The 25917-nt window shown below is 37.3% G+C and overlaps 1 protein-coding gene across 2 annotated transcripts in view; it reads right to left on the bottom strand.

Annotated features, from left to right (window-relative positions):
* Positions 1 to 25917, bottom strand: part of LTBP1 (latent transforming growth factor beta binding protein 1) — a 204689-nt gene that overhangs the window by 65996 nt on the left and 112776 nt on the right. For both annotated transcript variants that reach the window (XM_086628160.1, XM_086628169.1), the window contains exons 9-15: positions 24869 to 24940; positions 10495 to 10617; positions 8804 to 8971; positions 5741 to 5974; positions 3788 to 3810; positions 2685 to 2787; positions 1973 to 2071 (exon numbers count right to left, since the gene is read on the bottom strand). In XM_086628160.1, the coding sequence (XP_086484286.1) occupies positions 1973 to 2071; positions 2685 to 2787; positions 3788 to 3810; positions 5741 to 5974; positions 8804 to 8971; positions 10495 to 10617; positions 24869 to 24940 (822 nt within the window). The remainder of the gene's footprint in view (positions 1 to 1972; positions 2072 to 2684; positions 2788 to 3787; positions 3811 to 5740; positions 5975 to 8803; positions 8972 to 10494; positions 10618 to 24868; positions 24941 to 25917) is intronic.

The raw sequence follows: 25917 nt of genomic DNA, 5'->3' as shown, positions 1-25917 counted from the left end.
GAAAAAAAATCTGTAAATCAAGTTTTTAAGTCCGGAGTTTCTGTAATGGATACCTTATCTATAAGAATCTATAAACCATCTAGGCTCTTCCTAGTGAAATATTCTTATATCCCAGCCAAGATCTATAAATGGGTACATTAAAATTAAAGTAAAATGAAGATGATATAAAATAAAAATTCATATGATTTAACCTTTGCATCTAAGGTTAAGAAAACAACTGTAGTGGGTTTCTGATTATTTTTACAGAATACTCATCTGTCAACAGCTTGGATGTATTTTGTAAGATAAAGAGATTCAGATATGGGCAGCATTTGATGCTAAACCTTGCAGTAGTTTTAGAAATTCTCCAAGTATATATGTTACTGCAAAAAATACTAATGACTGTGTTTAGTCACAATTTAAACTAAGGTTATACAACAGCATGGAATCGTAATTCCTGAAAAAGAAGTTATCATCTGTAAAGAACCATTTAGAAATGGGTTACATCTAAATTTAACTAAATCTTAAAGTACAAAATTAAAACTGTCAAAAACTTCTCAACTCTAACTGCATTCAGTTTTTTAAATCCAATTTACGATTTTGTCCTACAAGTCTTATTTCACTTGTACTTTATAATCTCTTAAATATCTGAACAATACTTGGAACTGTATCTGAACAACAGACTGCATTTTTTTTTTTATACCACACAGCAATTTCTAGTTCCATTCCTTTTCCTGAGGAAAGAAAAAACAGCAGAACATGGAAAACTACCATTTTTTTTTCCTAACTGCTGTGAGTTCCCAGCAGGGTAACTTCCTCTCCCTGTAAGGAAGCAGGGAGCTGGCTGGCAGAAGGGGCAGTGTCAGCAGAGCTGACTTCCAGATTCTAGTTTGACAATCACCATCACTAGAACTTTCATATGGGATTGACAATCTGTAATTATAGGTAACTGAAGGAGGCAGCTGAATGCTTGCAGAAGGACAGGATACTTTCTCTACTCTTACAGTAGATTCAGGAGGATTCAACTATAGACAGAATCATATTGCAGACAACTGGGTGATTTAGACCCTGTGCATGTTGTGTGCAACTCAAAAATTTGTTCCTGCATGAAGGAATGCCATCTTTGAAGAGCTAAACTTTTATTAAAGCATGTGCAATTTCTCCTTGTGAATGAAAACTGGGAAACCTCTTGGCAGGCCTAGGTATCTCTACCATATACAATACTGCATCATAATGTATTTACCTGGATATTGCTATTACTTCAAAGCCTGTGTTAATTCTGAGAGACTAGCCAATGTGACATTGTAACGCTCTCATATATACAGACTTAGTATATTCACCTTTTTGTTTTCAAATTTACAGCAAGTGAAATTTTCATGCCTTTTGGACACAGCCATCACTTAGACAAGTTTCATCTATGACAGGAGCATTACTTGTATTTCTGTTATTTTCAGTTCTTGACACATGGATGTAGAAAAGGCAACTTGTAGTACATCAAAAAAGGAAGAAGCACAAACATCAAAAGAACATTTCAAAACAGATCTTACAGTAACTTCTCATCTGCTTTTTGTAGAACATGCTGATCTACATCCCACGAAGTCTATATCCCTCAAAGAACATGTTCACGTATACTTCATGAACACATGTGCAGACTGCCTAAAGAACTGACTTGTATCCAAGAAGTCTTCAGTTCTGGACTTAGTTTGCAGATCATGTAAGCTGAGGTGGAATTATTAATTTTTCCTTCTATCATTTATTTGCGGGTACAAAAACGGCAGCTACATCCTGTGAGGGCCCAGTCCTGGCTCTGTTGACAGTACCCTCATCGCTGTGCTGTTCTGTACTTTCTATCTCTCCCCAGAGTACTCTTTTCTGTTCTAAAGCTACATTCTCTTCACTATTATAACTCAGAAGTAGCATGGAACAAGTTATAATGTCAGGAACTCACAGTCATTTCTTAATTTATTTCAGTTCTAGAAAGGAAGTACAATACCTGTAACTTGAGTAGGTGCAATTACTTGACTTGCACTTGAAGTAGACACTTCAGGAGCAACTTCAACAGGCAGAGGAGGAGATGTTTTCTCAATCACTACTGTGTGACATGGAATGGAAATCAATCACATCCAAAAAAAACTCCTAAGCATTATAAAAAAACTCCTAAGCATTATAAAAAAACCCCTCTCCTTAAAGAATTCACACATGATACTGAATGACCCAGACACTACAGAGCTTTTCATTAGTTTATTCCGCTTAGATCTGGAGTAGAAAAATGAGTATAATTGGGCTTTTCATCATTCTACTGCTTGTGAAAAAAACTGAGGTGCTAAAGAAAGCCAGCACAATAGTAAAACTTTTGCAGCCAAAGTTATGCATAAATCTACAAAGAGGCACCTACGTAGTTTCCTCTTGAAAGGGGTACAAGGCCTCAACTCTGCTGACATTAAAATTCTCACGTACATAATCCCGGATATCACTTTTGCCTAAAATATGTCTTTGCCTCCTAGCAAATAACCCAGCCAATGCCAACCTCTCAATTCCTCCCACTTCAGCTTCCATGATTTCTTTTTTCCATATTCTGCTCATGGAAAAATTTCTTGTGAAGCTGCAATCAATTTTTCATTAACTTCTGCTACATTGCTAGCTTCCCATTCTTTGAAGAATTGTAAGCATGCTCTCATACTACAAGACAAGTCAAAACAAGTTACCTGGAAATTGTGGATGCAGGTTAATTGTTGAAATCCCAGGAGAGAGCTGAGGCTGCCCAGGCTCTAGATCAGGCTGCTTTTCTTGATCAAGGGAAACTAATTCCTAAAAGAATGATTAAAAATTTACATTCTGTAAACATTCTCTTAATTCAGCTATCGTAACAACCCACAGACTCCTGGCTTGAGAAACTGCTAACATTCTCACACAAGTGGCTTTTGATAGCAGATCATTAATTACCACCAATTTAAGCCTGAAAGAACATGGGATCTTGTGTTTACACAATGGCATACAATTTAACATCGATTTTATTTGAGGCAGCCATTTCACAGAGCTTCTGATTGTATCTTTGGCTTTGTTCCTCCATAGTTCTCCCATCCTCTGGTCTTTAATTGCTTACAAATAGTATTTAATTGCAGTTCAGCATCACACGAAAGCATACAATCACATATGTTTCTGACCACTGTGAAAGGTTCTCTCATCTATTGCACAGATCATCTTATTTTCATAAAAGTGTTAGATGCTAGTAAGTCTTTAGGAAAATGAAATGAAGTACAGTTTCAATTGTTCCTAAAAATCCCATTCTCTTCAGCATAGAGAACCTGGAACCTCCAGAATGGGGGACTTAACGCATACACGCAACTACTGTTCTCTACACAGAAACCCTAAAAAAACTAGGAAACTAACTTAGGCATTTATATAGAATAAGTAAGCAGGTGTCACAAATGCTTCTTAAAGCCTCATACTGTTTCTCTCCAATTCATTTTCTCTAGCTGTCAGTATCTGTGGCTCTCCTTCATACAGTCTAAATTTTTCAGTATCCTCTTTAAAATATAGGCTCCAGAACAGGATAGAACAATATGTTACTGGACCATCCACCAATACCCTAAAGAGAGGTCAAAGAAACCCCTTTCCTGTACCTCACTACCTGCCTGTTGTTGTATATAATAACAATAAGAGCTCTTTTTGCCTCAGGGTTTGCACTGTAAGTCCACAGTGAATTGTTTATTCCTCATAAACCCTAAATCCTTTTCAGAGCTATCATATCACATCTCATACACATGGTCTGCATTCTAATTCCTAAATAAGTCACATCATGTTTTACCTGATCAGGAGCTGCAGTTGCCACTAAAACCGGAAAGAGAAAAGAAAATTCATCAGTCTTCACTTAACATTTACTTACACATTCTATTTAAAATTACTAGCACATTTGAAAGTGGTTGTTGCCATCACAGAAAAATTTCAGGCTCTAACCTCATTTCAAAATGGTGCAAACTTGAGGTAATGTTCCTGAAGCAAGTGTAAAAGCTAACCTGAAACTCGAACAAGATTCTACACACTGACCAATGCTTATAATTATTTATTCAGTATTCGACTGCCTTATAGGTTTCTCAATTGTTTAATTGTTTCCTTGGAAACAATCCAAGAAACTCATAGGCTATTAACTCACTGATTAAATTTCTTTTAATTCTTTCCAAGGAATGACAACATCTGTAATTATTTTGATATATAATGTTTTATAACTAACCATTAAAAAATTTGCAAGAATTTATTGTGAAAAAAAAAACACCAAACCAACACAAAACAACCAATTTTTGAAATTTGCCTTTTCTTTAAAGCAAGCAAAAGTGGTTTGAGTGATCTTTTTCCTCCACAAAAGTAACCTTTTCTGGGAAGGAGAGGTAGAAATTTCACATGAGTTTTTATTTTCCATTGCAGTTTGCCTCTTTTGAATTTGTCTTTTACTGATAAAAATCTATATGCTTCTGTAAAGAACTATAAGAATATTTTCCTTTTCATAATCAACATTTTCCATAGCACAGGATCTTTTTAAAAAGAATCACTCTTCTTGCTCTAGTTTCTTCAGAATTAGCAGGGAGGCTGATTATCAGAACTGAGAGAACTTCTAATAAACTCTCAAAATTCCAAATGAAAACATATCCAAAAATATCCAAATATATAAAATTCGAACATATGTATGTGTCATTACTGACTTAGTATAAGCATATTTTTAAAGTTTTTTATTTAAAAACCCCTAATATTTCTTTTTTTTTTCCTCCAGATTCTCTGTTTTAAGATTTACTAGAATGCGGCAATCTTTCTAATTACTGAAACAATATTTTAGCAAAAATTTTTTCCACTTCGTAACTCAGAAAAGCCCAGAGGTTTATGTGAAATTTTATATGGCTTATTTTTCTCTCCAAATTCAGTTTAGCTCCATTTTCTTTTTGAAAGCAAAGCTAGAGCCGTGATTTTAACTGGAAAGTATCCTGTGTTGCACAGAATTTTGCAGTCAGCTGACCGAAACTCTTTGCAACATGTAACTGCTACTTGGAAATAACCTAATAAGTACTCAATACCATGAGAAGGTTTGTCACCAATGTATTTCTTCTTGACTACAGTTAGTTCATGCCAAGTTTGCTGGCAATGCATTCATAATAGTGCTCCTTTCTACATTTCTTTGCTTCTGTGTTTGTTTTAGAGTTAGGACAATTTCAGCTGCTACAAGTTCTTAGAGGAGCTTGCAGAAAACAATCGGAGAAAAATATCTTAGAGGAGTCAACTAATTGTTACACAGCCCAGCAGAGACGGGCTGATCCAACGCGGTCACACCGAGGGAGCACACAGCTGCAGGGGTGAGAGCAGACCACAGGAAGGTGATGCATCTATAGGAGTGCATAGAAGGAAGATGATGAAACCCCCTTAGCTTCTGCCACCCCAAACACCAGTAAAACAAAGCCTGAGTTGAGTCTTTTGTTATATGTTGGAGATTATAAATATCTTTATAAAAACCTTATGACAAATATTTAGTGTTTCTTCTCATAAAAATTAATGAGATTAAAGCAGTCTATCTCTGGTGTTCTCAGCATTTGATAGGAGCTATACATAAAATTTCAGAAGTAAACCATGTAACACAATACACTCCACGACACGGAATGCTCTGCTGTGGGAAGTGATGCCTCTTTGCCCTGCACTGTACGCAACTACTCTGCAAAGAAACATACCATTGAAGACACATGCACAGACATATAGAAAGACTAAATTCTCCCACTCTCACCTTCTTGCACGGCCATCTCAGTCTCACTTTTCTGTGAGAAGGTCAATGCCTCCACTGGCTCTTCCTTTGCTGGGAGAGGTGGAGGAGAAGTACCTTTAGCAACAGGTTGAGTAATCGGGGTCTTGCCAATGACAGGTGGCTGTACTCTAACTGCAGGGTGATGATATAGCTTGTTTCTGTGAGGGCCAGAAACCGTATAACCCATTCCACCAGGGCAGATTTCCTTAAAAGCAGCTAGATTTGGGATGGGAAAATATTCCTTTTAGGAGTCTAAAAGTGCAATAGGTTGACATAGTGGAAAATATAATGACTACCACTAATAAATTTAATCTCATATTGTATATACATTTTTACAAAAAGCTACTTAAAGACAAGCTATGCATTGTATGCTAATATGACTGAGCATTCTTCCAAAAGCATGTTCTGGTTGTCATTCCCAGGAGGTTTCCACTCCATCTTTCTTCAGCTATGTTTAATCTATCATTCTATCACGATAATTTTTTGTTTCCTCTTCAAACAGTGTATCCTTTCTGACTACGAATTTAAATATGGAAATTGTCATCATCATCTACATTGCACAAGGAATAAAGATCACTGTTTCTATCTTTTTGTAGAAACCAAAGGAGAAAAGCTCACTGCCCCTGTACTAGAGGAGCAGAAGAATATCAACCAGAATATCAACATTCATTCACAGGATCCCATTTGACTACATCAGAGGTCTCATAACAGCCCTGATACAAATTTCACTGAATTGAGTAAGTCTACTGACCTCAGTGGGCTGGATAAAAACAAGATGGGGATCATAAAAAGCCAAATCACCACTGGAAGAGAGGGGAAATAATCTCATTTATAAAGCTGCTACAGAAAAAGGTAATGAAAGTCAGGCAGCAGCACCTGCTCTGATCTCTGCAGCTACTCTACATGAGCATCAAGTTTTGCAGTCCTAGTGGAAGACTACAATGAAAAAGAAATACAGGTCAGCCTTTTTCTCTATCAAAGATGATAGCTATGCTCCTGCCAGGGAGACCTTCAGGAGTCTTGAGGGGGCAGTGCTTCATTGTCCTTATTGCTCTAGGTAAAGCTATGTTGGGATGAAACACCAAAGATTTAGTCTCCCATGTGCCCAATGTGACTTCTTACAGCTTCTTAACAGATGTGCAGAGTGGGCCATTGCTAAGTTCGCAAATTCTGCTTTGAAAACATCAGGGTTTTAAAATGAATTAGCATCTAAAATAAAAACACAAAATACTAGCTATAGGTACTCTACAGAGGAATTGATTACATTATACATTAAATTGCAGTATGCATTAATTGCATACTGTGTTGTGATGGTGTTTTAGTAACAGAAAAGATGAAGGGTCAAACTGATTGAGTGGATTCAAAACGATGAAATACTTTTTGTTGGGAAATGCTAATATCAAAACTTGTCACAAAACCACCCAACTGAGGGTGGGAATTCTGGTCGAAGTTGGAAGACACAGAAAATTTGATGTCTGTCCCTTCAGATGCGTACTCAGGATGTAGGAGATCTTGTTTCAGGTCATATTCTCTCAAATTCAGTATAGAAACATGAGTCTCATTTTACCAGAGCTTTGGTAAGTGCTGCCAACACCTAGGTATACAAATCTGGCCTTTCTCAGTCCCTCCTTTGGAGATAGTCTACTTTGTAAAGTATTTGAATGCTACCAGAGAGCGAGATCATGACTCTTAAGTTAACATAGGCTGCTGCAGTAACTATATGAACCCATTCTGGACTATTCCATTTTCACACATTTTTCATAGGAAACTCTGAAAGATTATGAATTATGCTATAGAAAGGAATATGTTTTTAAATCATGCAAGTTGTCATGAAATGGGAAAAGTGTTTCCCACACAGCTCATCAGAATTTTCTACTCCCAGATTTTCTCTCTGAAGTCATTTCACTAACAAAAATCACTAAAATAACCAATTCCACATAATATTCAATTATGTACTTTCTATGACTAGAAAGCAGTCAACAAAAAGACAAATTCTCTGATCCAGGATACACACAATTGGGCATAAACACTCATGCAATATTCTCACAGATGTAAAAGATCTGCATTTAAATTGTGAGTCATCTGATCAGGATATATTTTTTTTCTCCATTAAAAAGCCATAGAAGTATTATTTATGCTAAAGTGAACTGGAATTTTAAAATCCTAATCAATGATCTAGCAACCCAATGGTCATGCAGAAAACAATGGCTTTAGAAATTGACTGACATGCTCAAAAATGCTGGTCACTTCCATTTCTGTAAGGTCAACATTAAAAAGTAAGGAATCTGCTGCTCTCATCCTGTCTCTGATGCTAACCGTGGATTTCTCAAAGCAGTGGTGACTCAGTGGTGACTGACCAAGCTGGTATTTTCCAAGTTCTTAAATATTTAAAAACCAGGAGGACTCCAAGTGAACACTGATAATACAAGTGAGCTTTATGTATCAAGCAAGGACTTGCTTAAGTGAAAGGTGCCATGAAATGCGTAACTACCAGTTTACTGTTAAGAAGGCAACATCATGCTTAGCACATTCCTCAAAATGGATGGCAAATATGTGAAGCAAGGTTAGAAAGCAGAGCTATTCCCATACATATCCCACTAACTGTAATGTAAACTACAATGCATGTCGTTCTGTAATCCAGTTCTCAAAAACTACCATCCTTTCACCAGTGCCTTTAACAACTGAAGAGTATTAATTAGATTTGGGGTTAATTTGCTTGTACCTATAGTCAGAATATAATGTACAATAAATTTATCTTCACGCGATGGAGAATCAAAGTTCCAGGACATATTCTGAGATGCAAATATCATTAATTCAAATTCTATCACAACATATCAAAGATAATTCCTTTGTTTTAATCATAAATCCCTATGAACAAAACTACTATATATGTGACTATTCTACTATCATGTAGAGAGCTATCATAGTTTAGTGATGGACACATCTTGTTTAAAATGAATTCTTGGATTATTATTTTTTTTTTAAGCATGCATAACAAACATAGAGTGGGGGCAAGAGCTCGTATTTTTAATGAGCAGTTCTCACCTGTGCCTGGAAGTGGACACTTCTCACAGTTCGGGCCCCAGGCTTTGCCAACACTGCAACAGCAAAGCTGCTTGCTGAGCTGAACAGAAAGGGGATGCATGCATTGCTTTCCTGCACTAACAAACCGGTAGCAGGGTCCTTTCTCTTCAGCTACTATAGGATTATCAGCTGCAATGAAAGTGGAAGAGAAGACGGTACTGTTCACATGAAAAGCCAAACAGAGAAACACCACTAGATTTCCAACATCCGTTAAATGGATTAATATTACCATCTGCAAAAGTTTGATTTCAAACACCTATCTCAATCCATAATCACAACCTAAAAGAAAATTCTTGTTTCACATCAAGCACTCTTGAATTCCAACTCATCCTAGACCAAGGATAAAAGGTATTTAAAATAAAAAAATACAAATCTCCAAACCAGCAGTTGCCATGCTGCCAGAACAGTGAGTCAGAATCAGCTCTCTCACTTGTACAGAAGTCTAACTGCTGAAGACTAAGGTCAATCACTGGCAATACACAGTTGTGTCAAGCTACATAGCCACTGGAACATTCAGCTATAAGTAGGATATATAAATAAGACTACAAAAGGATCAAGCAGCATATATGACACTTTTTTATAAAAGAGACAATTATATACTTACATTTCGTGGACAAGCCAAAGGCCACAAGCTATGACTACTATGAGGTAACAGGAAGCTAAAATCCACCCAGCTTTCTAATTTATGCATCCACATTAACATCCAGTTAACAGTTCTGGGTAATATGTTCACTTAACTCAAAAAAATACAAAGACTGATTGGCAATATGACATATAAAAGCAAAAATGAAAACCATCTCCTTTTTTCTGGTGTTAAACTGGGAAGTTATAAGATTCTTCAAAATGCTGAAAAACCTTCTCAATAATTGAGTGTCATTAACTAGTAGCATAAGATAATTATACTGAAAAAATGAAAGAATTCACTTACGGCTCTAGACTATACTTATTTTATAAATCTAAAGATAGCTCAGATAAGGAGCTTAGGAAATTAGGTATTTTTCACTTGTAAATATTCTTCCCCAAAACCTTGAAGTGAGAAATTTACTTGTTCTCTATGCTTTTCCTTCTTGAAGAGGTAGTTGATCTCAAACCAAGTAAAAGCTGATTAACAGAGGAAAATATTTGCATTCATGCTGTTCACAACTTTTTCTCCTAATTATTTCTTAATTTTTAATCCTCTTAATCAGAAGGAAAATGTGCCAAAGATTATCCTGGGCTCAATGTTTAGTAATGGAAACTACCCACGTCAAGGCTGCAAAGGTGGAAGAGAGGAGGGCAGGAAACAAAGATGATTTTGGCTGGGGAACTAGCAGAGAGGGGGAAAAAGATTGTGGGAAGGAGAACTCCAGGCTGATGAAAATGACTGAGCGTATGAGTAAGCTGGATATGGCCTTGAAGGTTTTGTGACAAGAAAACCAGGAAAAGATGCAAGGATCCTGGACAGCCACTGGTGGAGACCAAGGCTTCCAGGACAAAGAGACAGAAAAGAGGCATGAGCACTGAGACTGACTAAATAACATGAATAAGCTGCGGAGGCACGGACAGCAAAAAAGGTGGGGACAGCTTAGAAGAGTTGGGGCCACTCAAATAAAGCCTCATCTGAAGTGCAACTGAGTATCTATTTTGGTACTTTGATTAGTGCTATTACTTACGGATGCATCTTGAGAGAGTAGGATCTGGCACAAATCCCATTTTGCAGGTACATCTGTAGCTGCCCATGGTATTCAAGCACTCACCATTAGGGCACACTCCCTGTAACTGACACTCATTGATATCTGTGAGGAAAGTGAAAATAATCAGAAACAGGTATTTATATTCTTCTTTCTTCAGAAGTTATCTTATTTTAAACATGAGCAGAAGAACTGCTACAAGTTAACACTCCAATCAACACTTTTTCCCATAGTGACAACATTTGATTTATAACGTTTTAAAACACTGCTGAGAACGTAACAGAAAAACAACTGCATTTATACATCATTCTCAAATGCTTTGAATTAAAAAACAAATACACTTTGACTGGCTTATCAACCCCTCTTTTCCTGACTAGATGACTGCTTGTGCAGTCAAACACAACTCACAAGAACATTCACAGAGATAAGTTGGTGTAGTATATTTCATAGAGGATGGAATACTGATTGACCCATTTAATACAGTTTTTATTAGTATTTGTATTCGGTAGTGCCTGAAGGCTCATTGTGCTGGAAGAAGCATCTCTAGCCTAAAGAGCTTATAATTTTGATAGCGAGAATGTGCTTCAGGAAGCACAGAACATGTGATATGGGGCGAAAAGTATCGCATTTGTGGGAACACAACTTTGTAATAATTAACAACCGCTTCGATAAAGTTTGCCATTACTAGGCTACCTGCATCAGTGTCCCTTTCAGAGTCTCATTGAATTATTCTCCTATGCCCAAGCCCAGGCACTGGGCCTCAGATCTTTATCACACTCGGAGTTGTATCTATAATCCACTTACTCTTAGAATACGACCTGACAGTCATCTGGATACCATCTGTAACTAAGTCAGCCAAACCAGGATTTTACTTCAGGAGACAGTAACAATGTAGCTTGCACCAATAATCAAAACCTTAAAATAATATTAAAAAAAAAATATTCCCCCTCAAACTATAATTGTCTCTGTCATAAATTGTCATGTCTCCTCTTTCAGAAAAATAGAGACAGCACATTGAAATAGACCTACTTTAAAAAGTTTACGTGTGTTATTTCTACGTAAGACTTTCCCACTTATCCCTAAGCTTGGAAAAAATGCCTACCTTGCTGGGTAAACAAGCTTTAAGTGGATGTCAGATATTCCAGCCAGCTCTTTGGAAATCAGGTATTAGTGATCATTTTGTCTAAAAATATACGTTTATTACCTTTCCTCTTAGTTTTTATAAAACCTTCACCATTTCATTTGACCTCATTGTATGTTGCTGCCTGATTCAACACAATCAATGAGAGTATGAAGTTGAATATGTAAAACATAACAGATGTGCTGGAGTTTGCTTTTGGAAATCTACCGATTCTTTCACGTTTCTACCATCTTCATTTTTCTCCACAAGTTTGGCTACCTGTCCCACTACACAGGAGCCCATGACTTAAGCTCACAGTACAGTAGACTCTAGCAGTTGCCATGGCAGCTGCGATTTTTTCCAAATATTCAGTATTGAGCTTATCCCTCAGCTCTTCCAATGCTACGTCTAATCTAATATCTTGAAACCACCTGGATCAACTTTACCTCTATGCACTTAGCCACACGTGACAGAGAGCGATAATTTATACCCTAGAACTTTGGATGAAATGTGATGGAAACCACATGAATTACAAAGGATCAGCTCTGCCTCAAAGGAATTTTCAAGTGAAATTCCCAGACTACATGACTTTCTGACCTCAGAGGGAGTGGACTATTTAAAAAGGAGAACGGTATAAGAGCATAAAAACCTGCTGAAATATTCTCCTACAGCAGTCTACCTTTTGACCCATCCAATCTTTGAGCAGGAAGATGTCCCACATAAGCACAGGAGTATCTTATTTCAGGATTGCACTAGTATAGAATATTTAGTAAGCTAGACTAGTCTGATGCACTCAAAAATTTTTTAGACAGTTTCTTCAGTTGCTTAGTCTGACTAGGTCCTTTCTTTTGTCCCTAAACATCAAAATATAATTGAAGGCACCTACAGAGTGCCAACTGATCCCAAAACGAAGATCATCGTTTCAATACTGCTATCTTTTGTGACTATTGTGAGGAATGAACTTAAATCTTAACAGCTAGCAAACTAAAGATATTATTGAAACATCCCTAAACAGAAACATATCGATGCCATTGTAAAGTTGTTGGGAGGAAAGGACATATTGCCAACTCTCCACTTTCCAACATCAAGAACCACAAGGAACATAACGGAGAAGACTATGAAACACCTAGAAGCTAATACAAAGCAAATACTGGAACACTCAAGAACCTACTATTGCATTTTCTACCTGTTGGCCACTTGGGTTGTCAGATCAGTCCTCAAATGCTAAACCACGGTACAATTCTACTTGCTTTGATGAAGCACTGACTCTGTTGCTGGAAACAAGGTAGAGGAAGAGACAGCATGCTTTACTCTGAATACAGGAAAAATCTCGATATCCAGCTTCATTTCAAAATTAAAATCCTCAACACAATTAGACAAATTGCACACACACGTATGTGTAAAAAGCACATACAGATTTTGGAGAAAGAGGAAAAACATAGGAGAAATTAAGAGATGGAAGAAAGATAATAAAAAAACCCCCCATTTTTAACAAGAACTGTGCTTTTTTATTCTGACTTTTGCTTTTTATTGTTTAATATTAATTACTTGTTGGTGTTAACATTGGTACATATAGTGAAAATAATGACTCATTTTCTACACTGTAATAGCCAGACATTTTTAAACAATTTTCTCCCTTTACAAATTCTAAGTATACATTTTTATTTATAGGAAAATTAACCTATACTTCTGGGAAAAAAATGGAAGATATTTCCCAAGGGACATACAAAATATACTGCTTTTTCTTGTCACTTTTTCTGGAATATATATCCATGTAGAATTAGCAGAAATGCTTTGTCTAGTGAAGACAGAATTTAAATTTTAAATCAGTGAAAAAGACAACTTATTTTAAATAGTATTAATTTGACTTTGATTTTATAGTTCTTATTTTCAAGGAAAGAACAAATCTCTTATTTGTTAACTATTAAAATCTGTTGCTAGTTGCTTATGTGTCATTATGAAAAACTTGGCACTTTTCCTTCCTATCTAGGAAGATAACTACCATTTTACATGTATTTAAGTGAGGTAAGTAATTATATAGCTCAACATAAGTGCATTCATACTTTCAATTATGATGATTTTACTCATTTTTTGCAACAAGCTTCATTTTAATCAATGTTAAAAATCTATAATGGATAAATTTTATTTGAATCCTGCAAATATACAGGCAAGGAAAAAAACCAAAAGTAAAATACTGCCAAGACACAAATAGATAAGAAGAGAAAAAAAAATTATGAAACCTGCTTTCTAACTTGAATTTGAATAATTTTATTCACCACATTAGTATTATCTGTACTACTCAAATGAACTATATCTTTTAAGGTTGCAGAACTATATCTGTATGTTGTAGAAGATAAAAATGGTGTCTGTTATTATAATTCTCAAATAGTTTTTCAACTTTCAATAACTTAGCCTCTGAACTGAAATGTATGTACGTATATATATTTACAGTGAAATTAAGAAAAAAAATTCTGCAGAAGGGGATACAAAATCTGTCTTTATGCTTAAACAAATTCTAGTTACAGGTTACAGACTTCAACTAGCTGAGCAATCTTGAACACATAGTAGCAAAACTGTGCTATCTGGATTTTATAATGATTTTTTTTTTTTAACATAGCTTATATTTAATTCTTTATACAGATAAACTGTAACTGTGAATTTTAAAGTAAACTGAATTTAAATATAATCTAAACAGGAATTATGCACGTTTTTACAGATCTGAAGTTTATTTCATGTCACTGCTGAGAAAAACTGGCATAGGAACCTAGCAGGCGCATTTGGTGATACTGGGAGAATCCTGTTTTAGAATTTTGTCTACTAATAGTGGTGGTTCCATGGCATTATTTACTGAGGTGGCTAATTTGCAGGTAGATGGGATCTTCATACAATTTATCAACACACAGTCATCTTTCTTTCCAAATGATTCAATGGTTCTGCAGAAAACATTCACAGATGCTGTCATTACTGTCGCTGTATTAAATCACTTCCCAGATGAACTGTTCTCATACATCTAGTATTTAAAAATATAACACCCCATTTACATGCACTCTGTTATTGCTATTTAATGTGGGCACTGCTACATTTAAGTACTGGCTTGTATGTACGTAAATATCAATGAATGCTCTTTCTACAGTTCCTGATACGGATACTCCTCTTGCTAAATTTGTCCAATTTCCAAAGTTAACTTTATTATGCATGTTCTGATGCCTCAGCATAACTTAATTATAGTATATTTTAATTATAGTATATTTTTAATGCCTCTTTTCCAAGTCATGTCTTCTCAACGAGCTCATAGAATTACTGAGCTGATGCTCTATGCTGAATTACACAAGCCTATCTAGGGATTCTTTTTTTTTTTTCCCCCCCAACAAATATTTCAGTTTTAATTTCATATAGCAATGAGAATTATTTTGCTCCATTGTAAAACATAGAGAAACAGCTACTTTAAAGTTGCCTGAATAATCTTTTTTTGTGCAGAAATATGAACTGATGATGTGCCCGTAGAGTGATTTGATCAAACACCTACTGTATTTCTACTACACAGAGGAAATACTTTAAGAGTGTATGTAGCAGTACTATAAAGTTTTCTAAAGACCAACTGAATATTAATTCTCAGTTTTCAAGGAAAAGAGAGCAATGAAATTCCACTGTTATAAAGCCTCTGAGTTAGCAATAAAGGAACAAAAATGTTACGCAAGCAGCTTTTCCACACAGCATCTTGCATGGCCCCACAGCAAAATCTCACAGTAGGTACTTTTATTTATGATTTATAAAAAACTGGTAAATAAAACATTGATTTTCTAATAGTTGGTACTTGATAATGTGAATGACTTGACCCTTCTCAATGGCAATAAATTGGTGTAACCCCACTGGCATGAAAAAAGCGTTGTCATTCTGCACTTACTGACAGCCTGACCTTTTGCTGTTACTTTTTACTATTATACATGCGAAATACATGGAACTGGTCCTTGCTGCACTGTGCTCCTAGCTTTGGTAGTCTGTCTCCCTGAAAGTTTGACACGAAATGAAAGCTTTACTTTTACTACGGATCTTTTGAGTTGGCAGTGGAAGTCACTTGCCATCCCAGATGCCCCGTTGGTGACTCTGCTCTCAAGTTCACCCACATGCACAGGAGATTTGCCATAACCAGGGTCTTGACAGCGCTGCTGCAGTACTATACAGATCAGACTGCTGTGCCTCAGCTCCTCCTATATGCTGCTCTTCTAAGCACACAGCTTGATATATGGTGATGTCAGCCACCACATTCTCCTCCACCACAATGCTCCCAGCTTTGAACAACTCAGACGCTGTAACCAAACCACTGCTAACTTATCCCATAATCTTCCCCACTAAGGAGAACTTAAAACGAGCTCTGTCAACAACAACAATTAGTGTTTGATACCTTTCTACCAGATTTTTATAGGTCTACTGTGCATCAGGTCAACCTGCTCTCAGAAAATGCAATGTGTTAATGACTCACTGCCACTGAATTTCTTGGGGAAAAAAAACAAGTTAAAACAACTATTTCCTAACAGAACGCTTGTCTGCTCATGTGAAGAGTGTGACTATGAACGAAGTAATCTTCATGACTTAAAAAAAACAATCCTCCAAAACCAAACAGAAGCAAAGGAGGAAGATGGGAATGTAAGATGGTATTAATTTAAACAAGAAAGCACATGCTAACATTGAACTTGTTATAAACCATGACAATTATACTTAGTTTTCCTAAGTTCAAAACCAATTTCATCTTCAAAGAACTTTACATACATTAATTAGTAGATAGAAGATGGAAATGAATGGATAACTCAGATAGCAAAGTGAAAATTTACTTTACTCGTGGCTTTTTCTCCTTGCTTTCTAAGAACATCAATAAAGCAATTTTATGTGGATTTTCATCCAGCATAAGGCAATCTTCAAGGTTGCACATTAGAAATACTCCAAAACACAAAAGTCTTTCAAAAGCACTTTACCAGAATCTTGTTTCACAAATAGTTAACAGAATCAGACAAAGAACTGACCTCAGTTTTTAATCATGACTATACACACGCACACATTAGCAATTGCATGGGCTGAACATCACAATACTAAATTAAATTTCATTAAGTCTAAGTGCAAGCAACAGTTCATACAACAACCTGTTTTCTTCTAATAACTGTGACTTAGGGAAGGACTGAATACAATAAATAATAATAAGGACTGAAGAAATAAAAAAATAGAAAACTTCTGAAAAAGAACTTAATCCTTATTTGTTACTTTTCTTGAAACAGTTCTTCCTTGCTTAAAGATTCAAATCCCCATTAGCTTTTCAACATCTCAATCTATATTATGAGAGTCAGGCTCTTCTACTCAAGTATTGATTTACTTGTTCAGCTCTCTTACATGGATTGAACACTAAGGAATTGTGATGACTGAAAAACATATCAATCAAAACTTTAAAAGGAGAAAAGTTAGACATTGGATCAAATTCTGTTCTAAGCTACTTAAATTTAAGTGACAAAGCATTTATATCCCTAATGAAAGGTTTCCCTCTGGCTAACACATAGGTATTTGCGTACAGAAGGGTCCAATGTAGTAGAATCTCTTTTTCTCTCCATGATGCATGCAAGAACTCTGTGCTGGAGGGAAGGACATGCTGCAGAAGGTATTATCTTCCAATGTTCTGCTTGCATTCTCCAATCTTACAATGGCTTTTAAAGTAGATTAATACAATCTCTGGGGCTGCATTAGCTGCTGTTCAACATTCCCTTGGTTCTCTACTGGAAACCTACATGCAATGTTCTCCTACCTTTCCTTGAGCAATGGGATGCGTAATTCAATCGCATTCAGGAAGTGAATAATTTCAGCTTTATTCCAGGACTAATGACACCATAATGTAGCCTAGGTATCCCTTCTCCAAGGATAACAAACCATGCCAAGTGTAAACATCCAATCCTAGGAAAAATTCCTGTGCCTACTTATAATGAGATCTGTACCTGTCACTGCTGAAAGAATATGCTTTGCTTGGTCACTGCAAAACATGCTGAGTGATTTACTGGGTGCATCATAAAGCTTCTGCAACCTCCTTTAATTTGCCCATTTACTGAAACACTTTACTGGATTCCTCACAAGCAAATATGAAAATGCTTCACAGCCTACTGGTCTTCCACACATTAACAGGTCAACACAACCTGAAGAGCCTGATGCCCGCTATAGCCAACCAAAGCGGTGCAGAAGGACTAGCTGATCAGCAGAAAGCTGTTCTGCTACAGACCAAGCTACAAAAGCTGACGGTTGGAATATCATCTCCGTAGTGTTTCCCTTTGGCAGCCTCCAGCTGGAAGAGTGTTTAGGAGAGAAGTTCACTGTGTTTTGGCTGTGTTAACTATTATAACAGCTCCTCAGACCACCCAGGCCCAGCTGGCCTAATGCAGAATCACAGGAAACACTAAGGTGGTGTAAAGCTGTCTTCTCTACCTTCAGCCTTGTAGCTCATTTGGACACATGGAGCAAGTCGACTTTCTACCCTTTTCAGATAGCAAGTGAGGCCCATATTTGGTCACAGATATACTGGCATTTGAAACATTCCCACAAAATGAAACTCATTCTTTCATCTCCATGCTTAACGCATTGAATCTACGCTCGTCAAAATCACCACTTGGATGATTTGGAGCTTGGAGCATTTACCACATTTAAACATGTAACTTAAAAAACAAAATTATAGAACTGAACATACATGTTTATTAGTGTGTTCTGGTCAAAGCTGCAATCTTCTGACAGCATGTTATTTAAATCTATGTCTAATTTTAAAGAAAATACTATTGCTCAAGAAATACAGTCTATGAGTTCAAAAAAGTCAGGCGTCACTACAAGAATTTTGAACAATGCAAATGTAAACAGAAATAGTCTTTAACTTGTTTTTTGAAAGAAATCATTGCTACCATTCATGTAAAGATAGCAGTCAAATTTCTTTTCAGAAGCACTGATAACTTTGAAATGATAATGTCAACTATCAAAACTGGATCGGTTTGGTTTTTTTCTTAACTATATTATGTTGACATTTAAAATTTTCGTAAACAAGGCCGAAGAAGACTACACAGCCCAAGTCACAGAAGGCAAAGGCAGGGACTGGGAGAATGAAGAACCGCCCACTGCAGGAGAAGATCAGGTCCAAGACAATCTAAAGAACCTGAAGTGCACAAGTCCATGGGACCTGATGAGGTGCATCTGTGGGTCCTGAGGGAACTGGCAGATGAAGATGCTAAGCTGCTATCCATCATATTTGAGAAGTCATGGCAGTCTGGTGAAGTTCCCACTGACTGGAAAAGGGGAAACATAGCCCCCATCTTTAAAAAGGGAAAAAAAGAAGACCCAGGGAACTACAGGCCAGTCAGTCTCACCCCTGTGCCCGGCAAGATCAGGCAGCAGATCCTCCTGGTGACTATGCTAAGGCACATAGAAAATAAGGAGGTGACTGGTGACAGCCAGCATGGCTTCACTAAGGGCAAATCCTGCCTGACTAATTTGGTGGCCTTCTGTGATGAGGTTACAGCATTGATGGATAGGGGAAGAGCAACTGACATTGTCTACCTGGACTTATCCAAAGCATTTGATACTGTCCCACACAACATCCTTGTCTCTAAACTGGAAAGACACGGTTTTGATGGATGGACCACTCAGTGGATAAGGAACTGGCTGGATGGTCGCACTCAAAGAGTTGTTCAATGTCCAAGTGGAGGTCAGTGACGAGTGGTGTTCCTCAGGGGTCAGTACTGGGACCAGTGCTATTTAACATCTTTGTTAGCAACATGGACAGTGGGATAGAGTGCACCCTCAGCAAGTTTGCAGATGACACCAAGTTGTGTGGTGTTGTGGACATGCTGGAGGGAAGAGAAGCCATCCAGAGGGACCTTGACAGGCTGGAGAGGTGGGCCTGTGAGAACCTCATGAAGTTCAACAAGGCCAAGTGCAAGGTCCTGCATGTGGATCGGGGCAATCCCAAGCACAAGTACAGGCTGGATGGAGAATGGATTGAGAGCAGCCCTGAGGAAAAGGACTTGGGAGTGCTGGTGGGTGAGAAGCTCAACATGAGCCGGCAATGTGTGCTGGCAGCCCAGAAAGCCAACTGTATTCTGGGCTGCATCCAAAGAAGCAGTCGAGGGAGGTGATTCTGCTCTTCTACTCTGCTGTTGTGAGACCCCATCTGGAGTACTGCATTCAGCTCTGGAGTCCCCAACACACGAAAGACATGGAGCTGCTGGAGCGAGTCCAGAGGAGGGCCACAAAGATGCTCCAAGGGCTGGAGCACCTCTGCTGTGAAGACAGGCTGAGAGAGTTGGGGCTGTTCAGCCTGGAGAAGAGAAGGCTCCGGGCTGATCTTATAGCAGCCTTCCAGTACTTAAAGGGGGCCTACAGGAAAGCTGGAGAGGGACTTTTTACAAGGGTATATAGCGATAAGACAAGACGCAATGGCTTTAAACTGAAAGAGAGGAGATTTAGATTAGATATAAGGAAGAAATTTTTCACTCAGAGGGTGGTGAGGCACTGGAACAGGTTGCCCAGAGAAGCTGTGACTGCACCATCCCTGGAGGTGTTCAAGGCCAGGTTGGATGGGGCTTTGAGAAACCTGGTGTAGTGGAGAGCTGCATTGACAGATGTTTTAATGCACTGAGTGGTTTAATATGCACAATATCTCATGTTAAAAATTAAGACTGGAATATATAATTCATGTCTCATGCGAAAATTTGACTCATTCTGGTACATATACGCTAGGCTTCACTGGGAGTGCCATCTGACTGAACAATTTCCAAACTGGCTTAATAAGCAGGCATCATTTTTTTATTCTCCTGATGAAAATCAGTTAGAACTACCTACTAACACTACTGAAAATACTGTTCCAACTCTTTCTGCTATAGCTGTATTGTAAATCACTATTAATATCCTCAGTTCTAAGAAAAACATAATACCCAGAATTCACTGCCTCCATTATAGTTGATTTGTTTCAATAACAACAAGGGATAAAAGAAACTAACAATAAGCTTTGGTTGCTAATGAAACTATTGCAATATTTATTTTTGAAAATTACAGAAAAAAGCTGTTTATTCCAAGAAACGATCCACTGATTTCTGTGAGCTAAGAGTAGCAGCAGGAGAAATAAATTCAATTCGTCTTGTGCTTCTGGTGGAATTTACTGGAATGCAGGTTTGCAGAGCCACACTTTTCAAACACATACTCAATGTCCAAACAGCAATCCAGCCCAGTTTCTGGAGATGCATTCTTTTCTCAGTATGATCATCATAAAAGAACTTATTTGAAAGAAGGTTCGTAACTTAGTAGCTAAGTACCATTAAATAGCATTTCTTATGAAGCTAAGCTCCTTTATTACTCAAAAGTAATAAAATATATATAGAAGATGCAGAGAAAACATTTATTACGGTATTTTAGGGACAAATGTAGGAGAGTAGAATATATCTTCAAAATTTATTTTAAATCGTGATGAAGCCAAGAGAAAAAACCTTGAAATCCCCAGAGCACATGATTACAGAATTTGATCCATCAACATACAAGTGCTAGTTTCTGTAAGCTCATATACATTTAATGTTAAGTATATGAGGAGTTTTCAAGAACTTCCATGCACAACTTTTTACTTCATTGAAAAACAAGCATTCAGGTAATTTTCCAGTTCTTCAAGATAAGATTTTTAAAGTGCTCTATTGGCAATAGGTTAGTTTCCTGAAAAACAAACGCAACCTTTTCACCAGCTGTTTTTTTCATTCTATTTCAGTTTTCCAAGAAAACCATTAGCAGAAGAAAGAAACTGTACAGGGAACCAGAAATTAGCATTGCATGTGGATTCTGACAAAGAAGTTGCAACTTCGATAAGCTGCATTTAGGCTTAAATGACAGCCTTAGGGCATCCATGTGTGTACAAGTAATAAATCATCCCATTGAAAAGATAATTACTGAGGGGGGAAAAAAGCTTTCTGGATAGCAATTACACTAAACTGTTCAAATTAGCATACCCACAGATGGTTCTTTGTTGTCCTACATAGACATTAGAGAGAAGAATGTTTCATTACACTAGTTCACTCACTTGAAAGGAAAAAAATCAGGATCTGGTTATTAATCACACTAATACTACATAGGCTTTGTAAACTAAGAAGGCTTTTGACTGCAAAAACAATGTAGAACAAAAGGTTAATTAGGCTTTTAGGCCTGAGTTTTCAAAGGCAGTGAAAGTTGGACAATATCTAGGTGAAAACACCAATCTTTTAGCTGCAGGCAGGGATTCAGAAATATATCCCCATTACTATTTGGTCTGGCAATGCTGGCCCTTTCTGAGCACGGACACAGCAGGCACACCCTTTCAGCGAAGAATAATCTAATTAAAATGTATACTTGCATATGGACATGCTGTGCTACTCCTTTCCAATTTAATTGTAAGGATTATTACAAGAATACGAATACTCCCCCATAGGCAGCTTAAACAGTTTTATCTGCACAGCTATTGCTGCTGCTATGCTGTGTTTGTAATACCGACAGCTGTTTCTTCATTAGCCCTGTCCTCTTCTCTTTCAGAAAAGCAAAAAAAGTGTGTTTCAAACAAACACAAACAGGACACTTGCCTGACCCATTGAGAAGCACATACTAATGACTGTTGCAGGACTCAAATGCACCCTGCCTGCAGCTTTTGCGTATAAAGCTAGCTTTCCTGATGACCGTTCAAACAGAGGTCAAAATCCTGACCCTTGAAAGAACATGGTAATATTGTTACTTCATTAGGACTAAATTGCATCCTGTCTTTGTTTCATGAGTATTCCTTCTTCCAGTTGCTTCCTTATTTGCATCTCCTTTTTGGAGTGTGCTGGTGAGGAAATTACAGAGAACTCACCCAAGCCTCAATAAGGGGAACCTGCAGTTACCACCTCTGTCCTCTCCAGAAAGTTCAGAGACTGTTCTCATCCTCAATTCACAACAGTCTACTTCCTGGTGGGATAATTCAACTCTCACTGTCTGATTAAACTCTAGGTTTCCATGTATCACCTACAAGTTATATTTAGAGTCTACAGCTCTTTCTCTTCTGGGATAATGATAGCAGTAAAAAAAAAATCTATTTAAAGACTCATATTTCTTGCAGTATTAGTTATGTAGTACAAAAACATGCTGGGGAAAAACTGTCAAAACCCAGTACAACAAACAATGACTAGCCTACCAGGTATGGATCTATTTCTGCACACTACCATGGCAGGACTTAGCTCCCTTTTATGCTCCTGTCCAGAGACATATGTTCTCCCTCCCTATCAGCCTGTCACTGCTCAGTGAAACAACTTCCTGGCCTACTTCTGGCAGCCTTCACAAGCACCAGACCATTTTTTAATTGGCTATAGCTCCTGATTAAGGATCTTAGTTTCCATTAAATGAGGTTTGTCAACACTTAGATGCAACCCCTTGAAACAAACTGAACGCCCTACCTGCCTTTAAATGCCTGCTGGGTTGCTGCTGTCTAGGAAACTATTGTGTACACAGTGGGGTTTGTGCACAACTACTGGAGATACAAAAAGCTCCTGTCTCTGCTGGACGATGTTCAGAAGGAGGCATGATGGTATTATATGCAACATGGCATCTTCCAGACACTTTCTGTGCTCAAAGTTAGAAATCCTCTCTTTTGCAGACTCTGAAAAACCTCAGAACTAATATGCAGAATGAGACAATCTTTTCTGAAATGTCTGGAAACATCTTGCTGAAATATGTGCACCACCTGTGTGTTTAATTTGAGGCACGAAAAGGTGGCCACATCTATGCTTTGCACTCATCTCCTTCACCTTTTCACTTTGCAGTCCTCATCAGTAAGTTGCCATGAACATGATCCATCTCAATTTTCTCTCACAATTCTCCAAATGCCCCTACCCTGCAAGCTAGTAAACCAGTAGGTACAGAAGTGAGCAGCAGATGGGCTCAAGCGGCTATTCTTTCAGATAGCCACTCAAAACTCCTTCAGCAGTGGAAGCTGCAGGATGTTTGTGTTTAGTGCTCGATAAACTATTTTTTTGGTAGTAATTGGTAAAGTACTGGTAAAATATTTTCTTTGTATGGCTGGCTCCTGCACATTCTTTCATCGACATGCTATCTGAAAGTTTTCAGTTAAATAAAACGAACTTTATCTCCAAAGTGCCTACATATACCCTTTAACACTAATTACTCTTTTGTTTTTCCCTTCTCTCCACCACCACTACTATTTGAGGGGACCTCTTTTACCCTTGCAGAGTCAACAATGACTAACAAACCTGACCACAGGTCAGCGTCAGCCTCACTTGAACTCATTTTTCCCTTCCTTCCCAAATCTCTTTCCAGAGCACCATGGCAGGATTGCTCACATCTTCTCAGAGCTCCTTTCTCTTGTTTACTCAAGCTATGCCAAACAAGTCGGACAAGCAATTAAGCCTTCACCTACATCCTCGTCTGGCACCTCTGTTCAACACTCCCAGATGCACAGAAAGAACAAGCATATGTTTCTAGTCATCTGTTCCGCTTTGTCGAATAGAGACGCTGTAGGCCAGGAGAATCTAAATGCCCCAAGCCTTTCTGTGTAGCTGCATGATCATGCAGATCCCACAACCCTCTATTTTTTGATAATTTCTATGCTTACAGCCAGGAGATACAGAGCATAATTTTGGAGTAATACAACTTATGCATTGCACTATGCACATTCTCGAAGTATTTGAGTCACCACTTTACATGGCAGACGAGTACACATGGTTTTTCATCTTCTCTTGCCAGTGACATTATTTGGCTGTTTTCAGTACTGCTCTGGCTGTTCTCAGTACTGCTGTGTCTAACCTCTTAAGTCTGAAGGAGTTGTTCTCTAATTACTCTATACTTTCATTATTATAGAAATTCTCTACTGCTAGTTTCATCTGACTTAACCGAGTAAGTCTGCAGGTTCACTGCTTAGCAAAAGAACTGACAGAACAATGTATTTCTACTGAAAAACAAAATAAATGAATCTTTATGAAGTCATCTTTACACATCATCAAAGAAAATGAGAGTATATGTGAAAGTTTTAAAAGTTTTTCGTCCTGGAGTGAAAAAACACTCTATAGAGTTGGTAATATTTGGAAATCGTTAAAAGTAGCCTCAACATTTTTTCCCAAATACAAATCAATGGACTAGATTTATTCATCTAAGTCATAAACATCAAAGAATCTGTCACAGAAAACTAGTACTCAAAATAAACACAATCAATTGTGGGCACTATCGTACCTTGACAAAATGTAGCATTGATCCTCTTGTAGCCTTGCGGGCATTCCATCATAGGACTGTATCCATGGTAAGCTGAAGAAAAAAATTATATCAGTTAAATACTGCTGATTTGTATGTTTATTTAGAGAGCCTGACAACCAAATTATCATGTAAATACAAAAAAATATAAATTGTAAGTTTTTATGATGTATGGCTAAGCATAAAAGGTCAAGAAATGAAAATTGAAGGTTGTACAGGTAACCCTAATTCCATCTCTTTCCATATATATCCCACTTAAGCCTTCAGATATCCAGTCAAATTTCTATTTAGAAAAAAAAAAAAAAAAGAAATACATGAAATCAGGACGTTATCTTTCATCCTACTTGTTCTCAAACATTGAAATAATTGCTTTCCCGAATCAGCCACAAATACAATGTTGGGAAAAGATCAAGTTGAAGATTCATGATGGAAACTCAATGGTTTTAAAACTGAGAGCAGCTTTAGAAAGCAGAAGTATCTTCAACGTTGAGTAAAATTGTTGGGTACCACTTCTCCTGCCACATTCAATTAAAAAGTACTTGAAATATAGAGGAAGTAGACACAAATAAACTTTTAAATCAAGACAAAAAGAAGAAAAAGGCACATTTGTGATTTACCTAACAAAGCTGCTAAATTTTAGAAGACTGTGTCACTTATTGGCTGATCAGTGTAAACTATCAAGGGCATAATAACACTGCAAAATGCAGACTGAATTCAATTTTGCCAAAATAGAAAGTGTTCAGTGAACTAGTTTTTTATTCCTATTTATTGTTTCTTTCCTCCATGTAAGGTTGCCTTTGAGACTACAGAAAACTGTTTATTGATTCTTAAACTGTTATAACATCATAAATGAGAGCAGTAACTTCTTTGTATGGTTACGCACTAAAAGGTAACCTCTTGGCAAAGCCCAGTACTTTATTAAACATATAGAACTAAACTTTTGGCACTATGATCACACAAGTGCCTTTATTAAGAGTCAAGAGAGTTTTTCATAATTTGAATGCTACAACAGAGATTCCTTACATCTGGTC

This window comes from Tauraco erythrolophus, chromosome 2 (genome assembly GCF_009769465.1).
Source record: "Tauraco erythrolophus isolate bTauEry1 chromosome 2, bTauEry1.pri, whole genome shotgun sequence".
NCBI classification, from domain to species: domain Eukaryota; kingdom Metazoa; phylum Chordata; class Aves; order Musophagiformes; family Musophagidae; genus Tauraco; species Tauraco erythrolophus.
The sequence above is the reverse complement of the archived record's forward strand: the minus strand, read 5'-3'. Positions and strand labels throughout refer to the sequence as shown.